This window comes from Balaenoptera ricei, chromosome 5 (genome assembly GCF_028023285.1).
Source record: "Balaenoptera ricei isolate mBalRic1 chromosome 5, mBalRic1.hap2, whole genome shotgun sequence".
Taxonomy (NCBI): domain Eukaryota; kingdom Metazoa; phylum Chordata; class Mammalia; order Artiodactyla; family Balaenopteridae; genus Balaenoptera; species Balaenoptera ricei.
The window spans coordinates 75,800,126-75,824,710 of NC_082643.1; the positions used below are offsets into that span (position 1 = coordinate 75,800,126).

The 24,585-nt window shown below is 34.0% G+C and overlaps 1 protein-coding gene across 4 annotated transcripts in view; it reads left to right on the forward strand.

Annotated features, from left to right (window-relative positions):
* The window catches only part of ATP8A1 (ATPase phospholipid transporting 8A1), a 239,586-nt gene that overhangs the window by 80,274 nt on the left and 134,727 nt on the right, over window positions 1-24,585 (forward strand). For 3 of the 4 annotated variants that reach the window (XM_059923073.1, XM_059923072.1, XM_059923075.1), the window contains exons 10-18: window positions 355-466; window positions 1,809-1,974; window positions 3,232-3,359; window positions 5,570-5,647; window positions 6,997-7,085; window positions 11,826-11,870; window positions 19,655-19,727; window positions 21,897-22,002; window positions 23,594-23,676. In XM_059923073.1, coding sequence (XP_059779056.1) covers window positions 355-466; window positions 1,809-1,974; window positions 3,232-3,359; window positions 5,570-5,647; window positions 6,997-7,085; window positions 11,826-11,870; window positions 19,655-19,727; window positions 21,897-22,002; window positions 23,594-23,676 — 880 coding nt within the window. The remainder of the gene's footprint in view (window positions 1-354; window positions 467-1,808; window positions 1,975-3,231; window positions 3,360-5,569; window positions 5,648-6,996; window positions 7,086-11,825; window positions 11,871-19,654; window positions 19,728-21,896; window positions 22,003-23,593; window positions 23,677-24,585) is intronic. The other variant, XM_059923074.1, reaches the window with a different exon arrangement.

A 24,585-nucleotide genomic window follows, 5' to 3' on the forward strand; every position in this document is an offset into this window, starting at 1 on the left:
CTACTTTCAAATATCTCAGAAACCTAAGTGGACTTGCTAAATCAGGAAAAGTCTTCAACAGATTTGAGAATGAGCCTCTGAATTCCACACTGTTGCTTCCTGTCTTGGATAATGAAGTTGTAGGAAATGGCTGCTTTGGTGGTAAGAAGAAGCAACTGAAATGCTTCTCTCCAGCTGTCCTTGTGTAAGAAGATTATTCTTATTGGTAGGAAAATTACTTCTTTTCTAGAAAAAAAGTAAAATGTAAGAAGGGTTATTTTCATAGCAGGACCTTTCTTGGAACTATATAGTGGCTGTAGAATTCTTAAGCATTTTGGAAAATGTCGTTTCTAATGTCAACATAATCTGTCATAGCACTGTTCCCCTGGGAGCAGATCAGATTCTTCTTCGAGGCGCTCAATTGAGAAATACACAGTGGGTTCATGGAATAGTTGTCTACACTGGACATGACACCAAGCTGATGCAGGTGGGATTTTTATCTATGAAAACCTTTTGGACCCAAGTCTTTTGAAAATATGCTATTTGTAGGTCTCGGTGCTGTAGTCCTAAACCTAGCAGATCATCTGTCATAGATACCTGAGCCCCACACTCTATATCCAGATCTCATTCTTCAGTGAGTGGGGCTATGAAATGGCTCACTCCATGCAAGAACACTAGAACGTTCCACCAGAGATCACCAATGCGTGAACACCCAATGATTTTGCATACCAGTCCATTGGCAGCATTTACTGACTATTGCAGTGATTGACAAAAGTTGTCTGTGTAATGATGAGTGCTCTGCATTATTTATCTTATAATTTCATTTTATTTCAATGATCACATTTTAGAACTTTATTTTTTATAAAATTGAAAGAAAAACTTGTAACTGTTTGTTAATAGTCAACTATTATGTTGACTGTTTTTCACAGCATTTTTATGTTAAGCCATTTTCAATCAGCTTTAATCCTAGCACTTGTAACATTTACACATGCCTGTGGATGCTCCTTCTCTACATTATAATACCATGAGTGTTCAGTGGTTAGGTAGGTGTGGAAAACTCAGTTTTAAGGTACTAAATGAAAATCTGCTTTGAGGGCTGATAACTTTGTACATTGTAAAGGCACAAAGATGTTATCAACAGGCAAGCAGGACTGCTGTTAATGATTCCACCCCTAACTATTCTATAAATTCTATAAATCATCATTTTATGTTGATTTTTGACATTTAAGTTTCTGTCATTTGGATGCCGTGGTTAGCACAGATCATTTTTTATCATTAAGTACAGCTCAGGAAACTTGCCTCTGTTATTCTTGATAGCCAGCACTACTTAGATTGCTGCTGTGTTTAGTAAAACAATTACTAAATGCCACCAAAAAATCTGGAAACCAGAGATCCTTTAAATGTTGTCTTCATAGTCTGGAATTTCCAGGTCTCTGGCTGTGGGTACATAGGTCACCTTCTCTGCCTCTCTTCAGGAGCTGAGGTGCTAGATGCCTTAGTCTACCCTGTCTGCTTAGGTAGTCAGGTAATGCATTGTTCATCTTACCTGCCACAATGGAAAAACCATGTCTACAAAAGGAATGTTATTTCCTTCTTTCTTACTGCTTTACATTGTAGAAAAAGGATTGGGTGATACAGTGAAGGAAAAGAGGTGGTTAACCTTTGACAGCTTATTACATCTGATTGTTTTCCATATAATTCTCATGTGTTGAACCATGTGTAGGTTTTGAATTGTGACTGACTTTGTCATCCTCACCAAAATACTAGATACACATTACTAGATCATTTGTACACATTTCTTATTACTCATCTTTTGTTTCTTTTTACAGAATTCAACAAGTCCACCACTTAAACTCTCAAATGTAGAACGGATTACAAATGTACAAATTTTGATTTTATTTTGTATCTTGATTGCCATGTCTCTTGTCTGTTCTGTGGGCTCAGCCATTTGGAATCGAAGGCATTCTGGAAAGGACTGGTATCTCAATCTAAACTGTGAGCATTAAAGTGCTTATTGTACTTATTTTTTCTTTCATTAAAACATGTATTTGTTTCACAACTGATCTTGGAATTTCCTATTTCTAAAAAGAAAACCTTGTTGCCAAGATAACTGGGCATTTAATCGTTATTTTTCAATGCAATTTCCAGTAAACGTAAGTAAAATGTTACAATCTAAAATTTCAAAATCCTTAAAAATATAGTGAGTACTCTAAAATAGTATAAAATGTTATTTTATTAATATTATTTTAATTTTATTAATTTATTCTTTTAAATATTTTAACACAAGTGGTTACATAGCTATCTGGTAAAGAAAGCAGACTGAGTATATTTAAAGCACCAAAAAGTATTTTACATGTTTTTAAAGTGTTTAAATTGAATGTACTTTCATTTGAACTCATGACTGCAGTGAATTCTGTTTTAATAGTCAACTTTTCTTAGGGAAAGTACTATTAAGTAGTTTCCTTTTTGGATCATTTATCTTTTTACTGAGTATTTCTGGGAAGTAAGTTTACATTTCCTTTTGATGAGCACTTAACCAATAAATACTTAATTTCCAAGTGTGTGAAAACAAGTTCTAGTAAAATTTTATATCACAACTCATTTTCTCAGTTGTTTCTTATTATATTGATTTAGCTTTTTAGCTATTCCAAGGTTCTTGTTTTTTAAGTCATTGGTTTGCTATTTCAACATTAGAATTGTTAAGATTACCATCATTTTGTTTCTTCATATACTTTACAGTTTATCTGGGATAACTGTTCTACTTACATTATTGAAGAGGAAGAATATAATTTACCTAGAGCTGAATTTACCTAGGGTTCAGCCCTACATTGTTTTAGCTACCTGGGTTGGTTTTGCTGCTGTTGTTTGTTTGCTTTTAAGACATCCTTCAAACTGGAAATGCTTTTTAAAAATTTATGTGAAAGTGATTCTACCTGGTTGAGATTCTACCTCAGTCCTATCCCTAATATCTCTAAACTTCATGTTTGGAATGGGTTTGAAATATGTGGTAGTACTTTCTCTTTTTAGTACCATTATGCAGTTCTTAAAAGGGTTCACAACATCTTGAACACAAATAATGCCATTCTATCTTGAAGACTGTGTTTGAGAATAAGAACATGTTATCAGCACAGTGTTCCTCCCACACTTTTAGATATACTATATAATACAGAAAATTCTTGTTACGCTAAAGTTCTGGTTAATGCAAATAAAATATAAAACTGTAAATGACTTTCTTCCTACCTCCCCCAACAGATGGTGGTGCTAATAATTTTGGACTGAATTTCTTGACCTTCATCATCCTTTTCAATAATCTCATTCCTATCAGCTTGTTGGTTACATTAGAAGTGGTGAAATTTACCCAGGCATACTTCATAAATTGGGTAAATATGAATCATTATTGTTTTTTATTACATGAAACATACATTTTGGCCTTTTTCCTGATAGGGTCTTTTGATCTTTCAGGAAAAAAGTCTTAATTATACCTTACTTTTTATTGACTACAAGACAACATTTCAAAATATTTTTGAGCCTAATATAATATAATAATAATAAATTCATTTGACATGTGAAAATCATAACAAAGTCTCTCATCTCAGAATCACACAAGTTTACAAACCAGACGTGCTGGGGAAAATAGGTCTGTAGTTGAGGAAGCCTATTTTTGGTTACATAGTGGTCTTGGGGAAAACGAGAATCATAGGGTTTATAGTTAAAATAATAGATTTTAGTTCTAATTCTATAATTTACTAGCTGTGTGAACTTTGCCAAGCCACTTGACTTTTTTGAGACCTATTTTCTTGGCCAATCACACGGGAATAAATAAAACATGCTTTACCTGCATCTCACAGTGGTTATGTAGATCAAAGGACGCTTGCGACATAGCAAACAACTTCATGGACAGTTGAGCACTATAGAAATAATACTGTATTCACTACTTGTAGCGACCAGGCTTTCTATCATGTTTTATACATCTTTGTAGTTTATTTTTCCACACTGTAAACAATTTCAGCTGGGCTTGAATTTTTATTTTTAATTTTTATTCTCAATTTTTTTTAATCTTAGAAAAGTGTACTGGACATCTGTTTCCTAAATGTTTTGTTTATAAAATTTTACTCTTCTTCAATTAAATTTCAGTAATTTTTACCAAAGTTAAAATTAATGAATTTATGTAAATTAAGTCTTTAAACCTAATCTGCCAGAAAGTTTAATTTTCTCTTTTATTTTGATTTTTTTATTATCTTTTGATTTTTTAAAATCACTTGAAAGTCTTTCAATATGAACAATATTAGGATTTTTTTAAAATATGCTACTTTCGCAACTGTTCATTATCTTTCCATACTAAGTGACCCACTTCAACCCTTAATCTCTAAATTCATTGGTGAAAGATCAGTATAATTTAGAAATCTGAAATGAGTTGCAGGTATAGCTAATTTCATGCAGGAGATTTGTTGCTAAAAAAATGGTGCAGTAAAATTTGTATAAGTACAATTAAAACTTATTGAAGGTTTTCCACTTACAGAAATAATAAGGTAGCTCATTATGAAAATCAAATAACTAGTCAATCACTTTATTTTTTATTTGGATTTTCAAAAGTAATATTTGCTTCAAATAATTATATAATTTTAGTATTGTATGAACCCAGCAGGCTTATGCTTTTCAACTGCCTTTCTAATATGCAGAGATTTTCTAACATTCCTGACAGGTCTTCCCTTACCAGGCAGTTTCTTCCTTGTGTGGAAATGAGATTAGTAACTGCCTTCCTTTTCTTCTAGTTCTTCCCAATAGATCTTTTATGAACATGTCTAATCTTGTTTCCAAATGACAGCCTTGCAAAATATTTGAACTTGGCTATCATGCCTGTTCTTCTATCATCCCCGCCCCCTGACTAAGTATCCTCCATCTCCTTCCATTCTTCATTTGACATGATTTCCAAATTAATCCCTATTGCAGTTACTACTGTCTAAACATTGCCCATTTGTTTACTATCCCTCTTAAAACAAGGTACCTGTTCCAGAACCGATGTTGATCAGTCTGAAATACAGATGTAGGAGAGATCAGATCTGACCTTTTCATTTGACATGTGAAAATCAGTAAACCCTGGCTTGTCAATAAAATGTTCTTTACTTTCAAGTATATACAGTGTAAGAAACTTGACCAAAAAGTACAAGATGAAATCCCTTAAGTAATTTTTCCAGGGGTTTAAAGTCTAAATTATTCGAGCAATGTTTCATTGCTGTTATTTTAGCTCACGTAAAGCATTGTGCCAGACACAGTAGGAAGCACTTCACATGCATTATCTTATTTAATCCTTATATTGTAGTAGGTCACATATCTAGGAAATGGTGGAATGATAGTAAACCAGGATTGCCTGATTCCAGAGACATGCTCTACCTACCATACTGTTCTGCCCTTACTGTGAAATATGGCATCCTGTATTGAGTATTTTTTAGGAAATCAACTGAAATGGTTAGTGATGACAAGAGCTGAGAGTGTTACATACATAGCTCACCAGTTAAATAAAATTGTACTAAATCTCTTATTATGAGTTGTATTCAAGGATTTCTTTTTTTTTTTTTTTTTTTTTTTAAAGGATCTCGACATGCACTATGAACCCACAGACACTGCTGCTATGGCTCGAACATCTAATCTGAATGAGGAACTTGGCCAGGTAAACTAAATTTCTTATTGATATGTTGAATTGGAAGTCAGATTTGGTGTAATTTCTGCCATATGTGGCAACTTCAGATGAATTGACAGCTCCTAATTTTCCATTTTTTGAATGATTGGCATAAATACATGTTAGTACCTAACTATCAATTTTCATTTTTAATGAATGAACATTATTTAACGCATATTCTGTTCTCGGGATAAGATATTGCACAGAAAGATGTCCTCCAGTATATAATCTGATTAGTGTGTAAAGTATTGGCTGCTTTTGAGTTATAAACTCCCAATATTAAAATTGTTTATAGCTTTTGACCAGAAAGGAAGGAAAAGTTAGTTTTGTTTTTTTTTTTTTAAGACTGTTTTTTTGGTTTTTTTTAAATTTTATTTATTTATTTATTTACTTTTGGCTGCGTTGGGTCTTCGTTGCTGCGTGCAGTCTTTCTCTAGCTGCGGCGAGCGGGGGCTGCTCTTCGTTGCGGTGCACGGGCTTCTCATTGCGGTGGCTTTTCTTGTTGCGGAGCATGGGCTCTAGGCACGCGGGCTTCAGTAGTTGTGGCATGTGGGCTCAGTCGCTGTGGCTTGTAGGCTCTAGAGCGCAGGCTCAGTAGTTGTGGTGCACGGGCTTAGTTGCTCCGTGGCATGTGGGATCTTCCAGGCCCAGGGCTCAAACCCATGTCTCCTGCATTGGCAGGCGGATTCTCACCCACTGCGCCACCAGGGAAGCCCGAAAAGTTAGTTTATCAATGAAGTTGTATAAGTCAAGCAGGAATTTGAGATTTATAATTCATACTATATTCACATATATATGTATATTTGTAATTCATTTATACGTATTAGTTAAGAAAGAATTCTTCTTTTTTTGTACCATTGCCATTTGCTAACTCTTACTCTTCAAATACCATTTAAGCCAGAATTATCCTTTTTCTTACCAATTCAGATGTTGTAGGAAGTTCATTTTAATTGCAACCCATCGCCAATCCCATAATTGTTTGTTATGTTGAGAAATGCTGATGTTTTAGTGCTCTATACATGTTAAGTAGCTATAGAGGCACTTACTAGTGGAAATTCAGACCATATTAAGCATATTAAGACAGATTTCTATATGACTGTAGTTTTTCTGCTAGCTTGAGAGACTAGCTTTCATATATGATTCATTGCTAAAATACGAAAAGAAATATTTGAAAGTATTCCTTAATGATGTGCAGAAAGTAGTCAGTTAATAGCATTCATTGTGCCCCTACAATGTAACAAAATTGATAGAAAGAATAATGTAAGTTTTTTTCCCTTCATTAAAAACTGGCTTAAAAAGACCTCTGAAATTTTAATGAGAATTTTTAAACTTTTTTTTAGGTAAAATACATATTTTCTGACAAAACTGGTACTTTGACATGCAACGTAATGCAGTTTAAGAAGTGCACCATAGCTGGAGTTGCTTATGGGTGAGTTTTTTCCTTTTAATTAGAGTATGATATACAGATTTAATTAATGCTAACAGTTTGGTATAATTTGGGGAGTTCTTATTAGGGGAGTTCTTTTAATCTAGAAGGCAGCTATTTTAATTTTAGCATACATGTACGTTTTGTGTTTTATAGTTTGGTATTGTTTTTCATTTGGAATTACCTGTGAGGCAGGGGCTCTGCCCAATAATATTTCAGTGTTTAGAACTGCCGAAGGTCTCTATCTGGCTCTGGTAATAAGGTACAAATACACTTCCCTCTCCATTGTCGTGAAGTCAGAGTACAGCCTGCATGTGTTAAAACATGCAGTCTGTCCTTGGGTAGTTCTCAAGTTAAAATATTGTTTCTCTAATAGTTAGCCCTTTGATTTCTTTTTATCATCTCTCCTCTTTGCAGTCACAGAGCAGTCTAAATTTCTGATGACGGGAAGGAGGTAGGGACACAAAACTCTTAAATCCGGGAGATAATAAATATCAAAAAATACTCTTATCAGGCTCTTAATATCCTTTAGAATGTACTTGTTGAGCACCCATATTTTTCTTACTTCCAGGTATTCTTGCCTAAACTGCTCAAAAGCCTTCTTTTTGAAACACTTTATAGGGTAATGTGAGAAAATTAATTTCTACATTTCCTAAAAAGGCATGCTCAAAAGATGAAATATACTCCTGGCTGACTGACCTTGGCCTACCATCAAATTTTCCAACTATCTTTATCTACAAGTCAGACTGGTAAATGTTGGTATCTTAACCATGCAAGCAAGGGCACTTGCTTTTGGGTTTTCTGGCTTGTACCCACCCCTTCCCCACTCACGCTCTGTCTCTAAGCAGTAAGCCAGTATAAAAATAGGGTATTGAATTATGAAAATGCCTTTATTTAAAACTAAATAAATAACCACTTGGTAAAAAATTCTAAAAGCATGTGATTACCCCCATATGCAGGGTCTACAAAGAGAAATAGATGGAGGCAGATGTTCTTTGGGTTAGTAGAGAGTATGACTAAAATTGACTTCAAACTATGTGGGTAAATGAAGCTAAAAAAGCATTTGACGTAATGGCTTTTTTACACTGTAAGGGCAGGCTGCTAACTTAAGAAGCCTATTTACTATTTCCAGGGCTGAATGCCATTTTGCATCTTCCCTTTTTTATCTGAAGATCTCCCAGTTCCCTTAGACAAAAGAGGCCTTCTTCTCTCCTCCCCCCAGTTGCTACAGGCCTCTTCGTTTTGCTGCTGGGGCAGGAGAGGTACAGCCATAATCTTTGACATTTTGCACTTATATGTTCGACCCACAGTTATCCCAGATGAGAGAAGGAAAGGCCTACTGTGATTCTAGAGTTTGTTGTATTATACTTGCTGACAGATTTATGGTGATGTTTGTTTTTACACAAATTCTGCATTCATTCATGAATATTACTTTTAGAGGGTTCTCTTTGGTAATTGACATCCTTTTTTAATTTGTCCAATGTCCAATTGAATAAGCAAATTCTCCAAATTAGTAATTATTGATTGTATACTTATCAGAACAGAAAACTAGAATGATATCTAGGTGCTCTTTTCTTTTGCATTTTATAAGATTTTTTCTTACTCTTGGAACAAGTCCTTAAACACTTTGAAGCAGTAGTTGTAAAGAATAACTACCGTAAAAGAATATTGTTCTTCCTGTATCTATTGGTGATATGGTCATTAACAATTATGTATTATGTATTATGATAGAGTGGGTTTGAGACTGGCAAATGTTAAAGTAGTATTCAGAGTTGAATATTGTCATCATTTAGATTAAGTTTGCAATGAAACAAATTTCCTCCTGGGAAAATCACATCTCTTAACACTGATGTGCAGTTGTAAGACATGAGTGTAGTCCTAGCTTTGTCATTAATTCACCATGTGACCCTGGACAATTCCTTTCAAATATTCCAAACACTTTAAAATGAGGGTGGTGAGACCAGATGATCTCCAAGATTGTTTTTCAGGTATAAAATTCTAACATGTTTAGAAATTTAAAAATAGGAATTCCTTTATTTGCAATTTTTAACTGTGAAAACAGAAATACGTTTCTTCTTTGGATAATGTGTCATGTTTTCAAGAATACCAAGAGCCTTGTTGAGTGAAGCTAGTTGTTAAACTACTTCCAGTAAGTTCTGTATGTGCTCTTAGGATCCTTAACCCCGACTGAGTTTTTATCAACATCCCCTCCCCTAAACATTCCCGATGGACAACTGGAATGTCAGCATTGTAGAGAGTTGTTGATATATGAAGGCTTTGGAGAAACGGTGAGACGTCAGACTACTCAGGTGGTTACAGTAGGAAAGACATGTGGCTGTTACTTAATTCCGCCAAACTCCACAGGAAAAAGTAATTACTGAAAACTTACCTTTCTGTTGGCATTTCCTCTGGGCACTCTTTGGTTATAGGAACAATTACATGGTTATAGTGTCCAGCCTGCCCTGTAGGAGTGTTTAACACTTGTTTAACATGGGGAGATATTACATGCGTACACTTCCAGCTCCAGCAGAAGAAAGTATGATGGTTATCTCCTCAGAGTACAGCAAAACAAAGGAAAATAACAGAAACTTTCATGTATTAACAAATGCCTTTGGGGTAATGATTTCAGAGCTGATGCTTCTTAAGCATTTTTTAAGAAAATAAAACCTCCTTTTACCCTAGATAGAGTCAAAGATGAGTTCTGTTGGCTTTTATCAGTTTGAAGGACAAGACTTGAAGTCTCTTGACAGTACAATCTTTGCCTAGTTCAGTGTATTCCATAGGCTTGTAGGAAGAAAATATTTAACACGTAAAACAATGCTCCAAAATTTAGTCTTAGTAAGTTTTCTCTCATTTCATATAACCTTGGCCCTAAATTGGATTCATGATGGGCAATAACATAAGATTTGTGCATATCTAGCAATGATGATTATTTTGTAGAGATCAACTTTGTCAGAAATGCCACCATGCTTAAACTTATTAGAATGTTTCATTAGATTTTTTTAGTTAAATGTAAATAAATTGTGATGTCATATTTGTAAATTTAGCTTATTACAAACTAGAAATTCTGCTGTTAAACATTTATTAAGGCATCATTTCAGCAAATTGCTTCCTATGGGGAATAATTCAGTTTTATCAAAGTTACTTGAATGCCAGAAAAGGTAAGGAGGCTTTTATGTTTAGTGGCTAGAATTCTCAATACAGTGACTGTTCTAGGCTACAATCCTAAGTACTATCTTTGTTGATGATTTAGATCTTACTATTAGAATGAGCTGATGAACTGAGTACAATCTCTAAGGTTAAAAAAAAGATTCTGTGAAGCAAACTAAACAATATTTTTTGTATGGGCAAGTCATTTTAATCAGTATTAAAAACATTTCATTGACATTTTCCCTTTAAGTAAAAACCATATGTTCCTAAAAGCAATCTTTATTTATATATGAAAACAGTATGTGAGTCATTTCATTTCATAATATTTCGTTTAGCAATGTTTACTGAAAGAATCAGCAACTTCTTTAACACTGAGAAGAGATTCACCATGAGAAACCTCACAATTATCAAAATAGTTAGTCCCAAGGTCTATATTATAACCAATAAATGTATCTTACTGCTCACCATGACTGGTGGGTAAAGTTGGGTAAACACCATTTGTTCATACACATGCCTCAACAAAGTGCTTTAGATGTATGTAGCACTTTGTTAGCTGATGGAGATTTAATGATCAGCAAAAGGTCACATGGCTTCTGCCCTCCTAAAGTTTATAGTCTAATTGGAGGTTAATGGATATAGTTAAGTAATCATACAGACAAATATAAAATCATAACACTGTACAAAGGTCTGTGTAAGCCTGTGATTGGGAGTGAGGGAGGAGGGTGATCTAATCAGGGAGATCAGGGACTGCGATGCTTAAGGCTGAGATCAAGAATGAGTTGGGTTAAGTAAAGAACTTACCAAGCAGATATAACAGCACTGACCCACAAAGGCAGATAACCAGACAGAACATACACACCAGAGCCGCTGCTCACCTCATCACATTCCGAATAGCGCTCGGCATCTGCCAGAGCTGGACCACACCCAAGGAGAGCGACCCTAAGCCTCGAGCTCTGAGGCTTTTCAAAAGCTGCCTGAGTTGAGAAGTACAAGCCCCTCTCCAGGTATGAGATCCAGGGCTGCTGTACAACAGCAGTGCAACTTGGCAGAACCTTGACACCGTGTTTTTGCTTGCTCCCCTTTGGTTATAGCAATGCAATTGATTTTTACTTTAATATAACTCTTTAAAGAACCATCCCCTCATGGTAGTCAGATTTACTTCTGAAATGTTTTCAATACTTGGCAGATTTTATCAGTGTGATAGTTTGTTCTTAGGTATTAACATGTTTGTTTCATTAAACCATTTATTCTGATTACGCAATATGTGATTAATATTCCATTGGCTTTAGCATATATTTAAACTATGAAGTTCAGTATTTCCTACTGAATACTGAATTCTCTGCATAAAATCAAGAAATTTCATGGTGAAGAAGCAAGTTGACTTCCAGTTAAAGAATAACTTTGTAAATCTGCTTAGTTACCATAAATCATACTTACTGTACTAACTGCCATTCTTTCAAAATCAACTAAAAGTTTATTTTCTTAACTTTTTCAAGATCTATGTCTCAGTACTTCCCTTATTCACGCTTTTATGTTTCCAGCCTTTGTGATTACTTTGTCCTTTCTTTCTGTCCCTCTTCTTGCTTTCTGAAGCCATGTCCCTGAACCTGAGGATTATGGCTGCTCTCCTGATGAATGGTAAGCTGCATGGACCTTTCTGTCTCATAGATCCCCTTAAAAGGTTTGCATTTTATTGTTTTGTTAGCCACATTTTACTACTTTTGAAAAAATTACTGACCAGGTAGGGTGACAACGCTGTAAAGTATTTCTTAAAATCTGTTGAATGTCCCTGATTTCCTATCAAAAAACTTTTAGTCATTTTATAAACATTTCTTTCAAAGTTTAGGCTTGCTAGAGTTTTATAGAGCTATGTATCTGTAATAAAATATGTAATGATCAACTCAGAGTCCCTGGGCTGTGGACTACCTAAGATTCAGCTACAGCTCCAGAAATTTTCTTTTTCTTTTTAGCTCAGCACTGCCACCTTCTGCCACTCTTTACATGCTCTACAGAGCTACAAAAAGATGCTACTGAAACACACCCACAGAGTGGAAATTTCCTTTACATTTATTTTTGTTAATTTACTAAATCTGTTTAGAGGCTAGAAAATAAACATTTTTTTAAATTAAATGTCTGGAACAAATGTTGGAAAACCATGCTACCAAGGACTAGAGTTAATCGGAATAGAATTAATTTTAGCATTGTTAAATATGGCATTTTATAGGGTCAATTTCAGTATGTATTGGGTTTTTTTGTCTTACCTTAAAATCCCCCCATGGATTTACATTTTTATTTAGAATGGTATAAGTTTATTTTGATAATTCATCATGATTTGGTGGCAAGTGAAATTTCAGAAAACGGGTTCCTTTAATGCTGGTCTAGAAAACATGGCTTTATGTGCGGTTACATTTCTATTTTCAGATTACACACGTATTTTATGATTAAGCCATATTTTTCAACTTGGATTTTATTTCAGTAAAGTGGAAATTCAGTAACAATTTGCAGTAAACCTCATACTACCTAGGGTTAATGACAGAGGCAGCTGTTTGGTTCATGTGATAACTGATGGGTTTATATTTAAGCTCATTGCTTGGAATATCATACATTTTGACACCTACCCACAACCAAATAATTTTTAGTATTTTTTAAATGTGCCAAAGCATCTTACTGTTGGTGGGTAATTCAAGTTTAATGATGTAGATATTCCCTTTTATTTAATCTTTTGAGAACGTAGTGAAAATTTTGACTATATCTTGTTACTTGTTGCTTTTCTGTAGAATTAACATAATTCTATTAATTGTAAACACTGTTCATGAATGTAGGATTAATATATATTTTTCTAAGGTAACTCACTTATTAAGAGAAGGAAATTACCTTCATCATATTTTTCTTAAGATTGGATGGAAATGTTAAAAATTGTTTATTCAGGTCATTTAAAATATCCTACTTTCAATAGAGGTTGTTTCATGATTTTATCACTATTGGAAAGAGAAGATGTTATTTTATCTGTTTAATAAGTTCTTTTTGTGAAACACCCTTTTGGGAAATTTGATATTCTAAACTAGGTAACTCCAAATTTAAAAATGCCAGCTTTTTCATAAATTTTTGTACCATTCCACTTGCAGTTACATATAAACTTAGATATTAATGATATTTTTTAAAATAAAAGGGAAGGCTTTTGGCAACTTTTTAATAAAGTAAGCTTTATTTTAAATATATACTTGGATTCCCGATCTATAGTAGTTACCCGTAGGCAGCAAAGATGAAGGAACAGATACTACTTGAACTTCAGTTGTGTCCTTGGTCCTATACAGTTGTCAAGGATACAGACTTCGGATTCTGACCACCGAAGTTCACATCCTGATCCTACTGGTGCCCTTGAACCAATTACCAAACCTCTATGCCTGTGATTCCTCATCTGGTAGAATGTAGACATCACAGGGAGGTTGTGAAGATTAAGTGAATTACGTTTTTAAAGTGCTTAGAATAGTGTCTGGCATAGTAAGCTCACAGAAAGTGTTAGCTCTGGTGTCTCTCGCTCAATCCTCAAGATATATTTGGGGAGTTATAATTGACATGACCATTCTAAGGTTGGTGAAATTTAGGCAAAGAAGCTAATAAGTAACTTGCCCCAAAGTATACAACCAGTAAACGTGGGAGAAAGAGTTAAAACCTCTCTCAGCCTGGTTATGAAGTAGGTGCTGGTTATATTACATCCAACAGGCTTCAAAAATATCTGCTTTTAGAGCAAAAGATATCCTTACTATTTGTTATTTTATGTTTTCTTTCTTTCTTGTTTTGTTAAGGTAGCAAGAGCAAGTAAAGTTTAACTGACTGACTTGAGAAAAGTTAGCATGGGGGGACACAACTTCGCACAGTCCTAAATCTGGCATCTGCCTAATCTGATACACTTGGTTTCATGTTGCCAGTGAAACCAAGATTGAAAGTGTGATCCTGGTTGAATCCTACGCTCCAGGTACCTGGCCATATCTTCATGCTGCTCCTCTTCAGGGGTAAACTGGAGAGTGTAGCTGACTATATTAATCCAAAATCTGAAAGTTTATTCTTGTCTGACTGTCAGCAGCTTCCCCTTTCAATGTGAAGTTCATTGATTCCACATATAAAACCTGCGGCCTATACTATATATTTTACTACCCTACTTGAACCATATTTGCCACAAAAATACCAAGTTAGAAAACACATAACAGTTAACACTTAAGTGTATGTAGATTATTTAACATATTTACATTTAGTCAAATTTGAAGGCAAACCTTTACTGTTTCAAAAACACTTTCTTGACATTAAAAATAATTGGATGATGGCTGTAGCTCTCCTCGCTTAAATCTATTAGTATAAATAGTTTGCAGAGATGAAATCATTTCCCAGCCAGTAGCCACTTACTCCAGAATTGGTATGGGTTTCTTATTATTGCCAAGTACCATCAGCTAACACGTGACCTTACAGATTAGTTCATTTCTATTAAAAAACTACCATTCTCTAGACAGATAGTATCAATATTTAGAGGAGTGCACAAAAACATCTGCTTATTATCAACATCCATGTAGCCCTAAGATGTGCTTATTTTCCAAAACTATATATTTCATTACATTTTTTTCTTTTTCTAATTTTTTGGTGGAAAATATCAAGCATAAACAGAAGGAGACAGATGTCCTCATTCACTCGCTTCAGTAATACGTACTCAAATTCAATTTCAATTCGTCTATATTTCCCCCCACTATTACTTTGAGGCAAATCCCAGATAACATATTATTTCACTTTCTCTTAACTATTTGGTATGGCTTCTCATTATTCTTTCTGATAGTTGTTGTTTTTCCTTAAGTACGTGCTAGCGAGGGTGATTCTCCAGGAGGATTACCTTAAAGTGTTCTGTGCTTAGTCATTTCACTGTGGTTTTTAGTATTATCACAGTATCAATGAATAGTACCATTTTCTGGTCTTATTTTCTCATTTCATTTTGGTCTGTAATTATGTATGGAATGAGTGGTATTTATTTATTCTGCTGCAATCGTTAGGCTCACTAAAACATTCTTCCAGGTGTGACTGTATAATAATGAGATCTAACACATCCAAATTAGTGTTGGTCTTCAAAGTAGTCACTTTGACAGGTAATTTATTTATTCCAATGAAGCAACCATTTCACAGAATGTTTTTGGAACTCCTCTTTTATAATTGCCCTCAGAAATACTTTGAACCACACAGAAAAGCAGATCTCATTACTTTGGTCAAAACCAGTGTCTAACAAAAATATTATAGTTGAATTCAATCGCTTGTTCATATTCTTGGACTTGACTGGACCTGGCACTGAATAGCAAATTCATTTCCGAAAATCTCCCTTTAAGGAATTTTGATTTGGAACAGTAGCATCATTCAAAAGCAGAAGGTGTAGATCCTTTCAAAAAACAGTGCTTTGCAGTCAGACTGCCTTTGTCTTCCCATGTGTGCATGTGTGTAGCATGTATATGTATAGAAGGTATACATTTAGTTTGTATGTGGGATGTGTATATATTTCAGCTGACAGGATTGGGTTTTGTTCTGACATGGATTTTGTTGTGGTTTTTTATTTTTAATTTAAATTTGATTTATTTTTTAAGTTCATAATGCATTAACATGTTACAAGTTCAAAGGATGTAAAGAGGGAAAGGTTTCCCTCCCTTCCCTGTCTTCTACCCTCCATTTCCCCTCCTAAAGGCAACCAATGTAACCAATTTCAGGTGTATCCTTCCACATCTACTCTACTCATATACATGCATGTATTTTTTTCTCTCATATTTTTATAGAAAGTGAAGCATATTATGCATACTGTTTTGTACCAGCTTTTCATTTGATAGTGCATCTTTGAGATTTGTCCATAGTCCTTGCAGAGCCTCCCATTTTTTGTATAGCGTTCTGTTATGTGGATGTACCACAGTCTTTTTAAGCAACAACCCTAATAAACTTTGGGTTAGTTCTAATCTTTTGCTATTAAAAATGTGCTGCAAAGAATGAATTTGGTCGTAAAACGTTTTGCACCAGGTAGTGTAAATTCTTAGAACTGGAATTTCTGGATCAAAGGATTACATGCATTTTAAATTTTGATAGAAATTGCCAATATCCCTTTTTAGAAATTGCACCAATTTTCATTCTCACCAATGATGGATGGTTTAACTGTTTTCCCATGATCATAGCAGCAGGACTGTCAAACTTTATTTCTGCCAAATTGATAAATTTAAATTTCATTTCTCTCATTTTGAGGTAAAATTGAATGTACATTTAAAACCACTTGTATTTCCTTCTTTGTGAACTGTGTGTTTATATCCTCTGCTCATTGTTCTACTGCATTGTTGATTGTTTTATTATTGGTTTCTATGAGTCCTTTTTATTTTAAGTGAAATAACCTTCATTATATGTGTTGGAAATATTTTTTTTCCCAGTTTGTCATTTGACTTTTGACTTTGCTTGCAATGGTTTTTGCTATGCAGAAATGTTTTAGCTTTATACAGTCAGATTTTTTAATTTGTTTTGTCTTCTGAATTATGTATAATACTTAGGGCTTTTCTACTCCTAAGTTATTTTTTAACTTGGTTAAAAATATTTATCACTTTGGTACTTTTATTAAGTCATTCACCCATTGGTTTAAGGTAAAGAGTATGGTTTGAACTTTTTTCCTTTTTTTCTGAAGACTCTCTTATTGACATGATTTCATAGTCCACACTGTCAGGTATGAAATTAACTAATACTGGACTTCCCTGGCGGTCCAGTGGTTAAGACGCCGCACTTCCAATGCAGTGGGCATGGGTTCCATCCCTGGTCAGGCAACTAAGATCCCACATGCCCCTCAGCGTGGCCAAGGGAAAAAAAAAAAAGAAAGAAATTAACTAATACTGATTAGGCCATATTTATTCTAATTTATATTTATTCATAAAATTCTGAATCTTCTCAATTTTTATTGCTATAAAAAATAGATTCTTCATATTAGGATGATCAGGAAATAATTATTTACAATGTATCACAGCTTTTAAATCAGCCTACAAGAAGCTGCAAATTATATGACATTGTGGGTTAACTGCTCGGTTTTCTCTTTACCTTAATGTTACACCCCCTGCCTTATTACTTTTTGCAAAACACTATTATTTCTTTGTCTCCTTATGAGGCAAAGTGTCACTTGAAAACTTCTATGGAAAATTTTAACAAAATGTAGATGTTGGCTTGCACTTTTATGTGTGAGCAGTTTCCAGATTCATACAGCTTTGTCAACTAACAGTTAAAACTATTTTACATTTAATGCAGTTGGTCCTTATTTTGCAATGACTCGAGCTTCCTAATTGTATCTGTTTACTTTTACTAAAAGTGAACATTTTGTGAGATTTTGGAGAGGGGTGGTGAGAGCTCCTTGCCTGAGTTATCCAACCCAGGCTATGTGATCAGCAGATGAATTGCTGGTGGTTTTTATGATCCTGGAAAGGAAGCTGCTTCCTGGGAGAAGAGTTATTTAGCATCATCCTTGTCAGAAGGCTTCACTGGTGAATAGAGGGCAGGATGTGTCCATGTATTAATAAATATTTCAATTGCATATCTAGTGTTATTTGTTATAAATACACTTGAAAGCTTTATCAATTGTGTTCACTGTGATTTATGAAATGAATGAATTACTGGTGAGATTAATAAGACATATCTTCAGATTTATAAAGGCTTTAGCCTGGAATTCTTTAGAGGGAAGATAGACCTCCACATGAAAGATGTTACTGTGAATATTCCTTGACATTTCAATTTATCTAATAATAAGTGGGGAAATATAACTAAGAACTATTAATAATACATTTTATAAATAATAGGGAAATTTTATAGAGACTTGAATAATTATTTTTAAGAAATGATAATTATTTGGAGGAGAAATGTATGTTAATTTTTTTCTGTCCACCCATTGATAAGTTGTTTAAAAGTTCTTGGATTTTTTTCTTTTCATCTTTAAAACTAGAGGAGGAGGAGGAGAAATAATAGTAGTAGTAGTAATAATAAAATATAATGTGTTTATTCTGCCTCCCACTGATGTTTTTGAAAATTCTGATCTACTACATGCTAATAAAGATGAATTATATTACAATTTTGAGAATTAATAGACCAGACTATTACATGTAAATAAAGACATATTTTGCTATAAACACTCTAACTTCCTTCTTTGGTTTATGGGTAAAATACATATATTGACAATATGGTTTATGTTCAATTATTTCACATTCTTTTTTTTTTTAATGATTTCTCCTTCCTTTCAAGCAGCTGGCTTTAAAATATGAAACTCTTGATATTTGGGACACTGACACTGATAATACTCTTTGTAACCTGTAAAAACTGTGATTAAAAGCTTTCTGGATTACGATTATTTAGTATTGAACACGTTATTTTTTCCTCAGCGATTTCTGAAATTTCCATCTGTGCACAAAAGCTTTAGATCTATATATTTTCACTGAACATTGAAAAGTATACCCTTGGGGTTTGACAGTTCCACGTAAATGTTTCTTGTCATTCCTTTGAATCTCAGCATTTTGATATTAAATCGCACGGCCATGAGACTAGTAATAGCCAGGTTGTAGAGGCAGTTCTGATTTGATTTGTTTCATATGGAGTTCATGTTTGCTGATCTGAAGACAACCACAGCACAAAACCCCATACACTTTTATGGTCTGTTCTCCTTATATACGGAGTAAATGTGATATGTACATAAATATATCAGGTATTTGTTAGTGATAGATAGATGTTGATGAAATATATAAACAGTTTATTCATATTTTAGTTTCATATGATAATCATGTAGTATTAGTCACTTCAAATAATTTCTCATGGCTAAAGTAAAAGAATATTATTTTTTATAATACCTCCATTAATCCTCAAAATTTTTTAAACTTGGAAAAATTTTGGAAGTAGACAAATTCAATTCCAGGTATTTCAGCAGTTTTGTTACTTTTTTAAAATTTCATGTGACTACAACATAATTTTACCCCAGGAAAATGAACTGTAAAAGACTTTCATTACACTGCAAAAGACTTTCACATTTTAGAATGGTTGAAAATATTTTATGATTCAGTCATGAAATCTGTGATGTCTTATTTAGAAATGCAGACTAAATTATATTTAATCTATTAAGAGTTTGCAGGCATAATGATTTATTTTAAAAGTAACTTACATGGACACCAAACGGGGAAAGCAGCGGTGGGGGTCGGGGGAGGGGGGTGGTGTTGTGCTGAATTAGGCGATTGGGATTGACATGTATACACTGATGTGTATGAAACGGATGACTAATAAGAACCTGCTGTATAAAAAAATAAATAAAATAAAATTCAAAAATTTAAAAAAAAAACATAACTTACAAACAGATCAGTGGGCTTGTATAAATGAACCAAGTTTGCTCCATTTTTTTTCCGCTTTAGGCAGAGCTCACAGTTTGGAGATGAAAAAACATTTAGTGATTCATCATTGCTGGAAAACCTCCAAAATAATCATGTAAGCAACATAATACTATTATCTTTTCATTAATAAATGAAAACTAATGAGTGTTTCTCTGAATTATCTTCCATGTTTAAATATTCCTTTTTTTAGTTTCATGATCATTTCTAATAATTAGCAAAATCTATTATCGCTAAATTCTTTTTACTTGGCCAACATGAATTCATGGTTGTTAGAAATTTAGTTTTACCAATTGTCATTAATCAACATTCTGTTTTTTAAAAATATTATATATTAATTCTAGAACTCTATTTGTATGAAACGACTCATTGTTAACAATTTCAAAACATCTATAGAAATGAATTTCCTGCTCAGAATTATAGGCCGGTGCTAAATCTATACAATAAGAACTTCGGACATCTGCCACCCAATGTGAACATTCCACTTATGAAGTTACCGATACTTAATGAAAATTCCATCCGATCAAATGATATGGTCTCCTAAGTTTAAACCTCCAATTTTTTCTCACAATCACTTCAAGCTCAATGTGTCAGAACTTGAACTCATGCTCATCACCCCAAAACCTAGTCCATTCCTAGCACTGATGCACTTACCACCTCTGCCCCTGGGCAGGGCCCTAGCAATGTGTTCATGTGGTTATTTTTGCCTTCAACAAAGCATGAACTTCCAGATGAACAAAATCTAGACCTAGGCCCACCTCTTCCCTCTTGTGTTCTCAGGTTCAGTAAATTGCACCATCAACTAACTGTCTTATTACTCATTCTAGGAACTTAGGGTTGCTTTTGATACCTCCTTCCCCTCCATCTTCAGATCTGTAATGAGTCACTAAGCCCTTGTCAATATGACTTTCTGTGATATATCCTAAATGTCTTCTTCACTTCATTCTCACTTTCTCTACCCCAGTCCAGACTACTGGTATCCTCCAGGTGAATTACAGCAGCCTCCTAACCATTCTCCTTGTTTCCGTTTTTACCCCCCTCCAGTTCTTGTTGCACATGGCAGCTGGAATGATGCAAATGTAAATCAAGTCCCATCACTCTCCTGTTTAAAACCATGCCAGAGGGCTTCCCTCTCACCTTACAAAGTTACATGGTCCAGCCCCTGCCTAAGTCATCAGCCTCGCTTGGAGCTACCCTTCCTTTCTTTCTCCTCAGGCTACACTGGCTTTCTTTTATTTTCTCAAACACACTTCATTCTTTCTTCCTTTAGGACCTTTTCAGTCATGTGTGATTCCTGCTTGATGGGAAACTGTGCTCAGTTCTTCATGAGGCTAAAACTTCAGCAGCTTAAAGATCACATTGTCATGAGAACAACCACAGACTGGCCTATATCATATTATATGATATTTGCACATTCTATCCTTTGTAGCCCTTTTCACACTATAAATAAATAATACTAGTGTACTATTTATCTATGTTCTGTTTTCCCCACTAGTCAAAGCTTCACATATCAGGGACCTTGTCTGTTTTGTCTGCTCTTCGAGGCTTAACACAGTTTTTTTTTTCAAATAATATTCTGATTTACCTTTCCAGTCATTTCACTTTTTTGGTCCAAGAGCATAGAGGAATATTTTTCCTTTATTAATTCGAATGACATTTTTCTTCATCAGGAACCAGACAAGAAGATGTTTAATTTTAAAAATCTGACTGCTTTCTTGCAGAAAGGATCTTGTCTTCCTCAGGCCATGAGAGTCCATTGTACAAAGGACTTCTCAATCAATCCTTTTTTATTTAGTAAAACGTGTATCAGGTTAAGGTTGCCATTTTTGCAAAAGGAGAGGACAAACCTTACAGAGGAATCCCCTGCCATCGTCAGCCCAACCCAAAGTAGTGGAACCACAGTAAGAGTAGATGCCTAAAATTTAGATCTGATCAGGAATTAGAACCAGGTAAATGAACAATTTTAGAATTTCTCTCCTGTCCTTAATAACAAGATTCAACCATATCTGCCTTTTTCGCTGTACTGTTTCTATTTAACAAGACAAAGTGGTCTTATATAAATGTTTAGAAAAGGAATGAGAGGGTGCAAGAATGAATGATTTTAGTTAAAAATATTTTTTCTTCATAATAGTTGTTGGCTTCTTGACTTCCACACCTTCAATATTTAACAGCTGCACTCTTAGTAAATATGCATGAAGTAGTATTACTATCATTAGTGTCAAATGTTTAAACGAAAATGGCTAAATTATGTGTTTATTTCTTACAGCCAACTGCACCTATAATATGTGAATTTCTTACAATGATGGCAGTTTGTCACACAGCAGTACCAGAGTGGGAAGGTGATAAGATTATTTACCAGGCAGCATCTCCAGGTACAAATGAAGCAATTGTGATGTATTTCTTGGTGGAAAATTGTTCTGAAATTTGAGATTGTTCAGAAAAATTTAATTTGAAGAAGTAAAATAAACAAGTTATGTTTTTCAGATTACAAATTTTATTTACTAATTTGATAAACCTTGGCTTTCAAAATTAAATATATATATATTTAAAAATATATAACTGTGTAACATTTGTTATATGACATAAATTACATGGAAATTTGAATAACAAAATTCACACAAGTAAAAAAAATGGTACTTTATATATACACAGTAAATTCTCCCTTCTTTATAAATAACTAAGAATAAACTGTTAGTCATAAACTGTTTTTGCACATAAGCAGACAGGAAAAGGAAGATCTGTTTGCTTAAATAGTGCGCATTTTAGAATACCAATTTTGCTTCTCTTGGAAATGATAATCAGGGAGTTCGTTGTGTATTTATTTGGATGAGAAAAGTTTTACACATTTGAAGGGATTCCATAAAATATGTATTAGCACAGTTATCATTATTTAATACTTAGGCTTATTTTCAATGAAAAATTGGGTAAATAGTCAATTTGATGATTGTAAGATTTCAGGAAAGAATGAACACACTTTGGGGAACTTTTTTAATAAGTGTTTTAAACTGTATTATAAACCAGCACCTGTGACCTTGTAGAATGTACCAAATTCCTAAAAACCGTAAGATACATCTCGTATCATTAAGATAGAGACTATGTGAATGTTTTATCCCACACCCTTCCCTCAGAAACAAGAAGGTCTGATGTAGCAGGGTGATGTAAGTAAATAATATATAATACAACAAAGCATCAGTTCATTTATATCCATTTAAATTGACCCCTCAACATTAATAGTATTAGTTTTTCTACATTAAACATTTTAGGAGGAAAAGGATAAAACTTAAGAAGACAATTTTGTGCCATTCAATTTTTCCAGTTTTATTAAGAAATAATTGACATATATCACTGTATCCCTAGTACTTATTTATCTTATAACTGGAAATTTGAACCTTTCGATCACCTTTCTCCAGTTCCCCCCTTCTCCCACCCTCCACCTCTGATAACCACATCTGATCTCTTTTTCTATGAGTTTGGGGTTTGTTTTCTTTTTTTTCCCTTTAGATCTCACATATAAGTGAGATCATACAGTATTTTTCTCTCTCTGTCTGGCTTGCTTCACTTAGCATAATGCCTTCATGTCTATCCCATGTTGTTGGCAAATGTAGGATTTCCTCTTTTTTTTATGCGTCATTCATTTTGAGAAAAGTTTTCTAGAGAATATGCTGGACCAAGGGGTATATTTAATTATCCTTCTTAGGTATGTTTGGCTAACAGTGAGACTTAGTCTTCAGAAATGTGACTCTGGGGTCTATACGTGTCTCACATTCTTAAGATCATTCTACTCATTGCTTTGGCATTGTCATATAATTTTAAAAGATGTGGATTTCAGTAAAAGGAGCCAGAATAAAAAGAATTTTAATTCTTTTTTAAATTAAGCAGAAAATTGGATTGCAGTAATGTCTTTCGTATTTGGCGTAATTTTTTTTCACTGTATGTTTGCTTTGTCCTGTTTTCCTAAAACAGATGAAGGAGCCTTGGTCAGAGCAGCCAAGCAACTGAATTTTGTTTTCACTGGAAGAACACCTGACTCAGTGATTATAGATTCAGTAAGTTATTTATTTTTAAGTCTGTTTTTTAATCAAAGTAATACATATGCATAGCTTCAAAGGTAAAATAGTACCATAAAAGCTCAAAATAGAATAGAGGTTCCCAACTCTAGTTCTCCTCTCCAGAAGCAAAAACTTTCTATTCTTTTAGCTATTTCTTTGGACATTTACACATCTTATATATATTTTTTAATGTTTGATGAATGATATATGTTTTGATTCTTCAATTTTAGACATATCTACTGACTTTCTATTCAATTATATTAAATGAGGAGTTATTTCTCTTGACTCACCATCCCTTCCCAATAGTATTATAATTATATTACAATATTTGGTTAAACAAGTATTTGGACCCAGATTTTTAAATGGGCAAAAGACTTGAACAAACATTTCACAAAAGAAGATATACAGATGGCCAGTGAGCACATGAAAACACATCATCAGTCATCAGGGAAATGCAAATTAAAGTCTCAATGAGATACTACTGCATACCCACCAAAAAAGGTAAAATTAAAAATATTGGCAGGACCGAATGTGAATGAAAATGCAGAGCAAGTAGATCACCTGTTTTTGCTAGTAGACGTGTAAGATGGTACAATCCCTTTGGAAATCCTTTTAGAGTTTTCCAACACAGGTAAACATGTACCCAGCCCAGCAGTTGCACTCATACTTAACCAGGAGAAGTGAAAGCATATGTCCACAGAGAGATGTGTCACGGAATGTTCATAGCAGCTGTATTCAGAGTAGCCAAAAACTAGAAACAAATCAAATATCCATTACTAGGCAAATGGATGAACAAATTGTAATATACAATGGAATAGCTAAACAATAGAAAAGAGTAAAATATCGATTCATCAACAGCCTTAATAAATCTCAGAAACATTATACTGGAAAAAAAAAAAGTCAGAC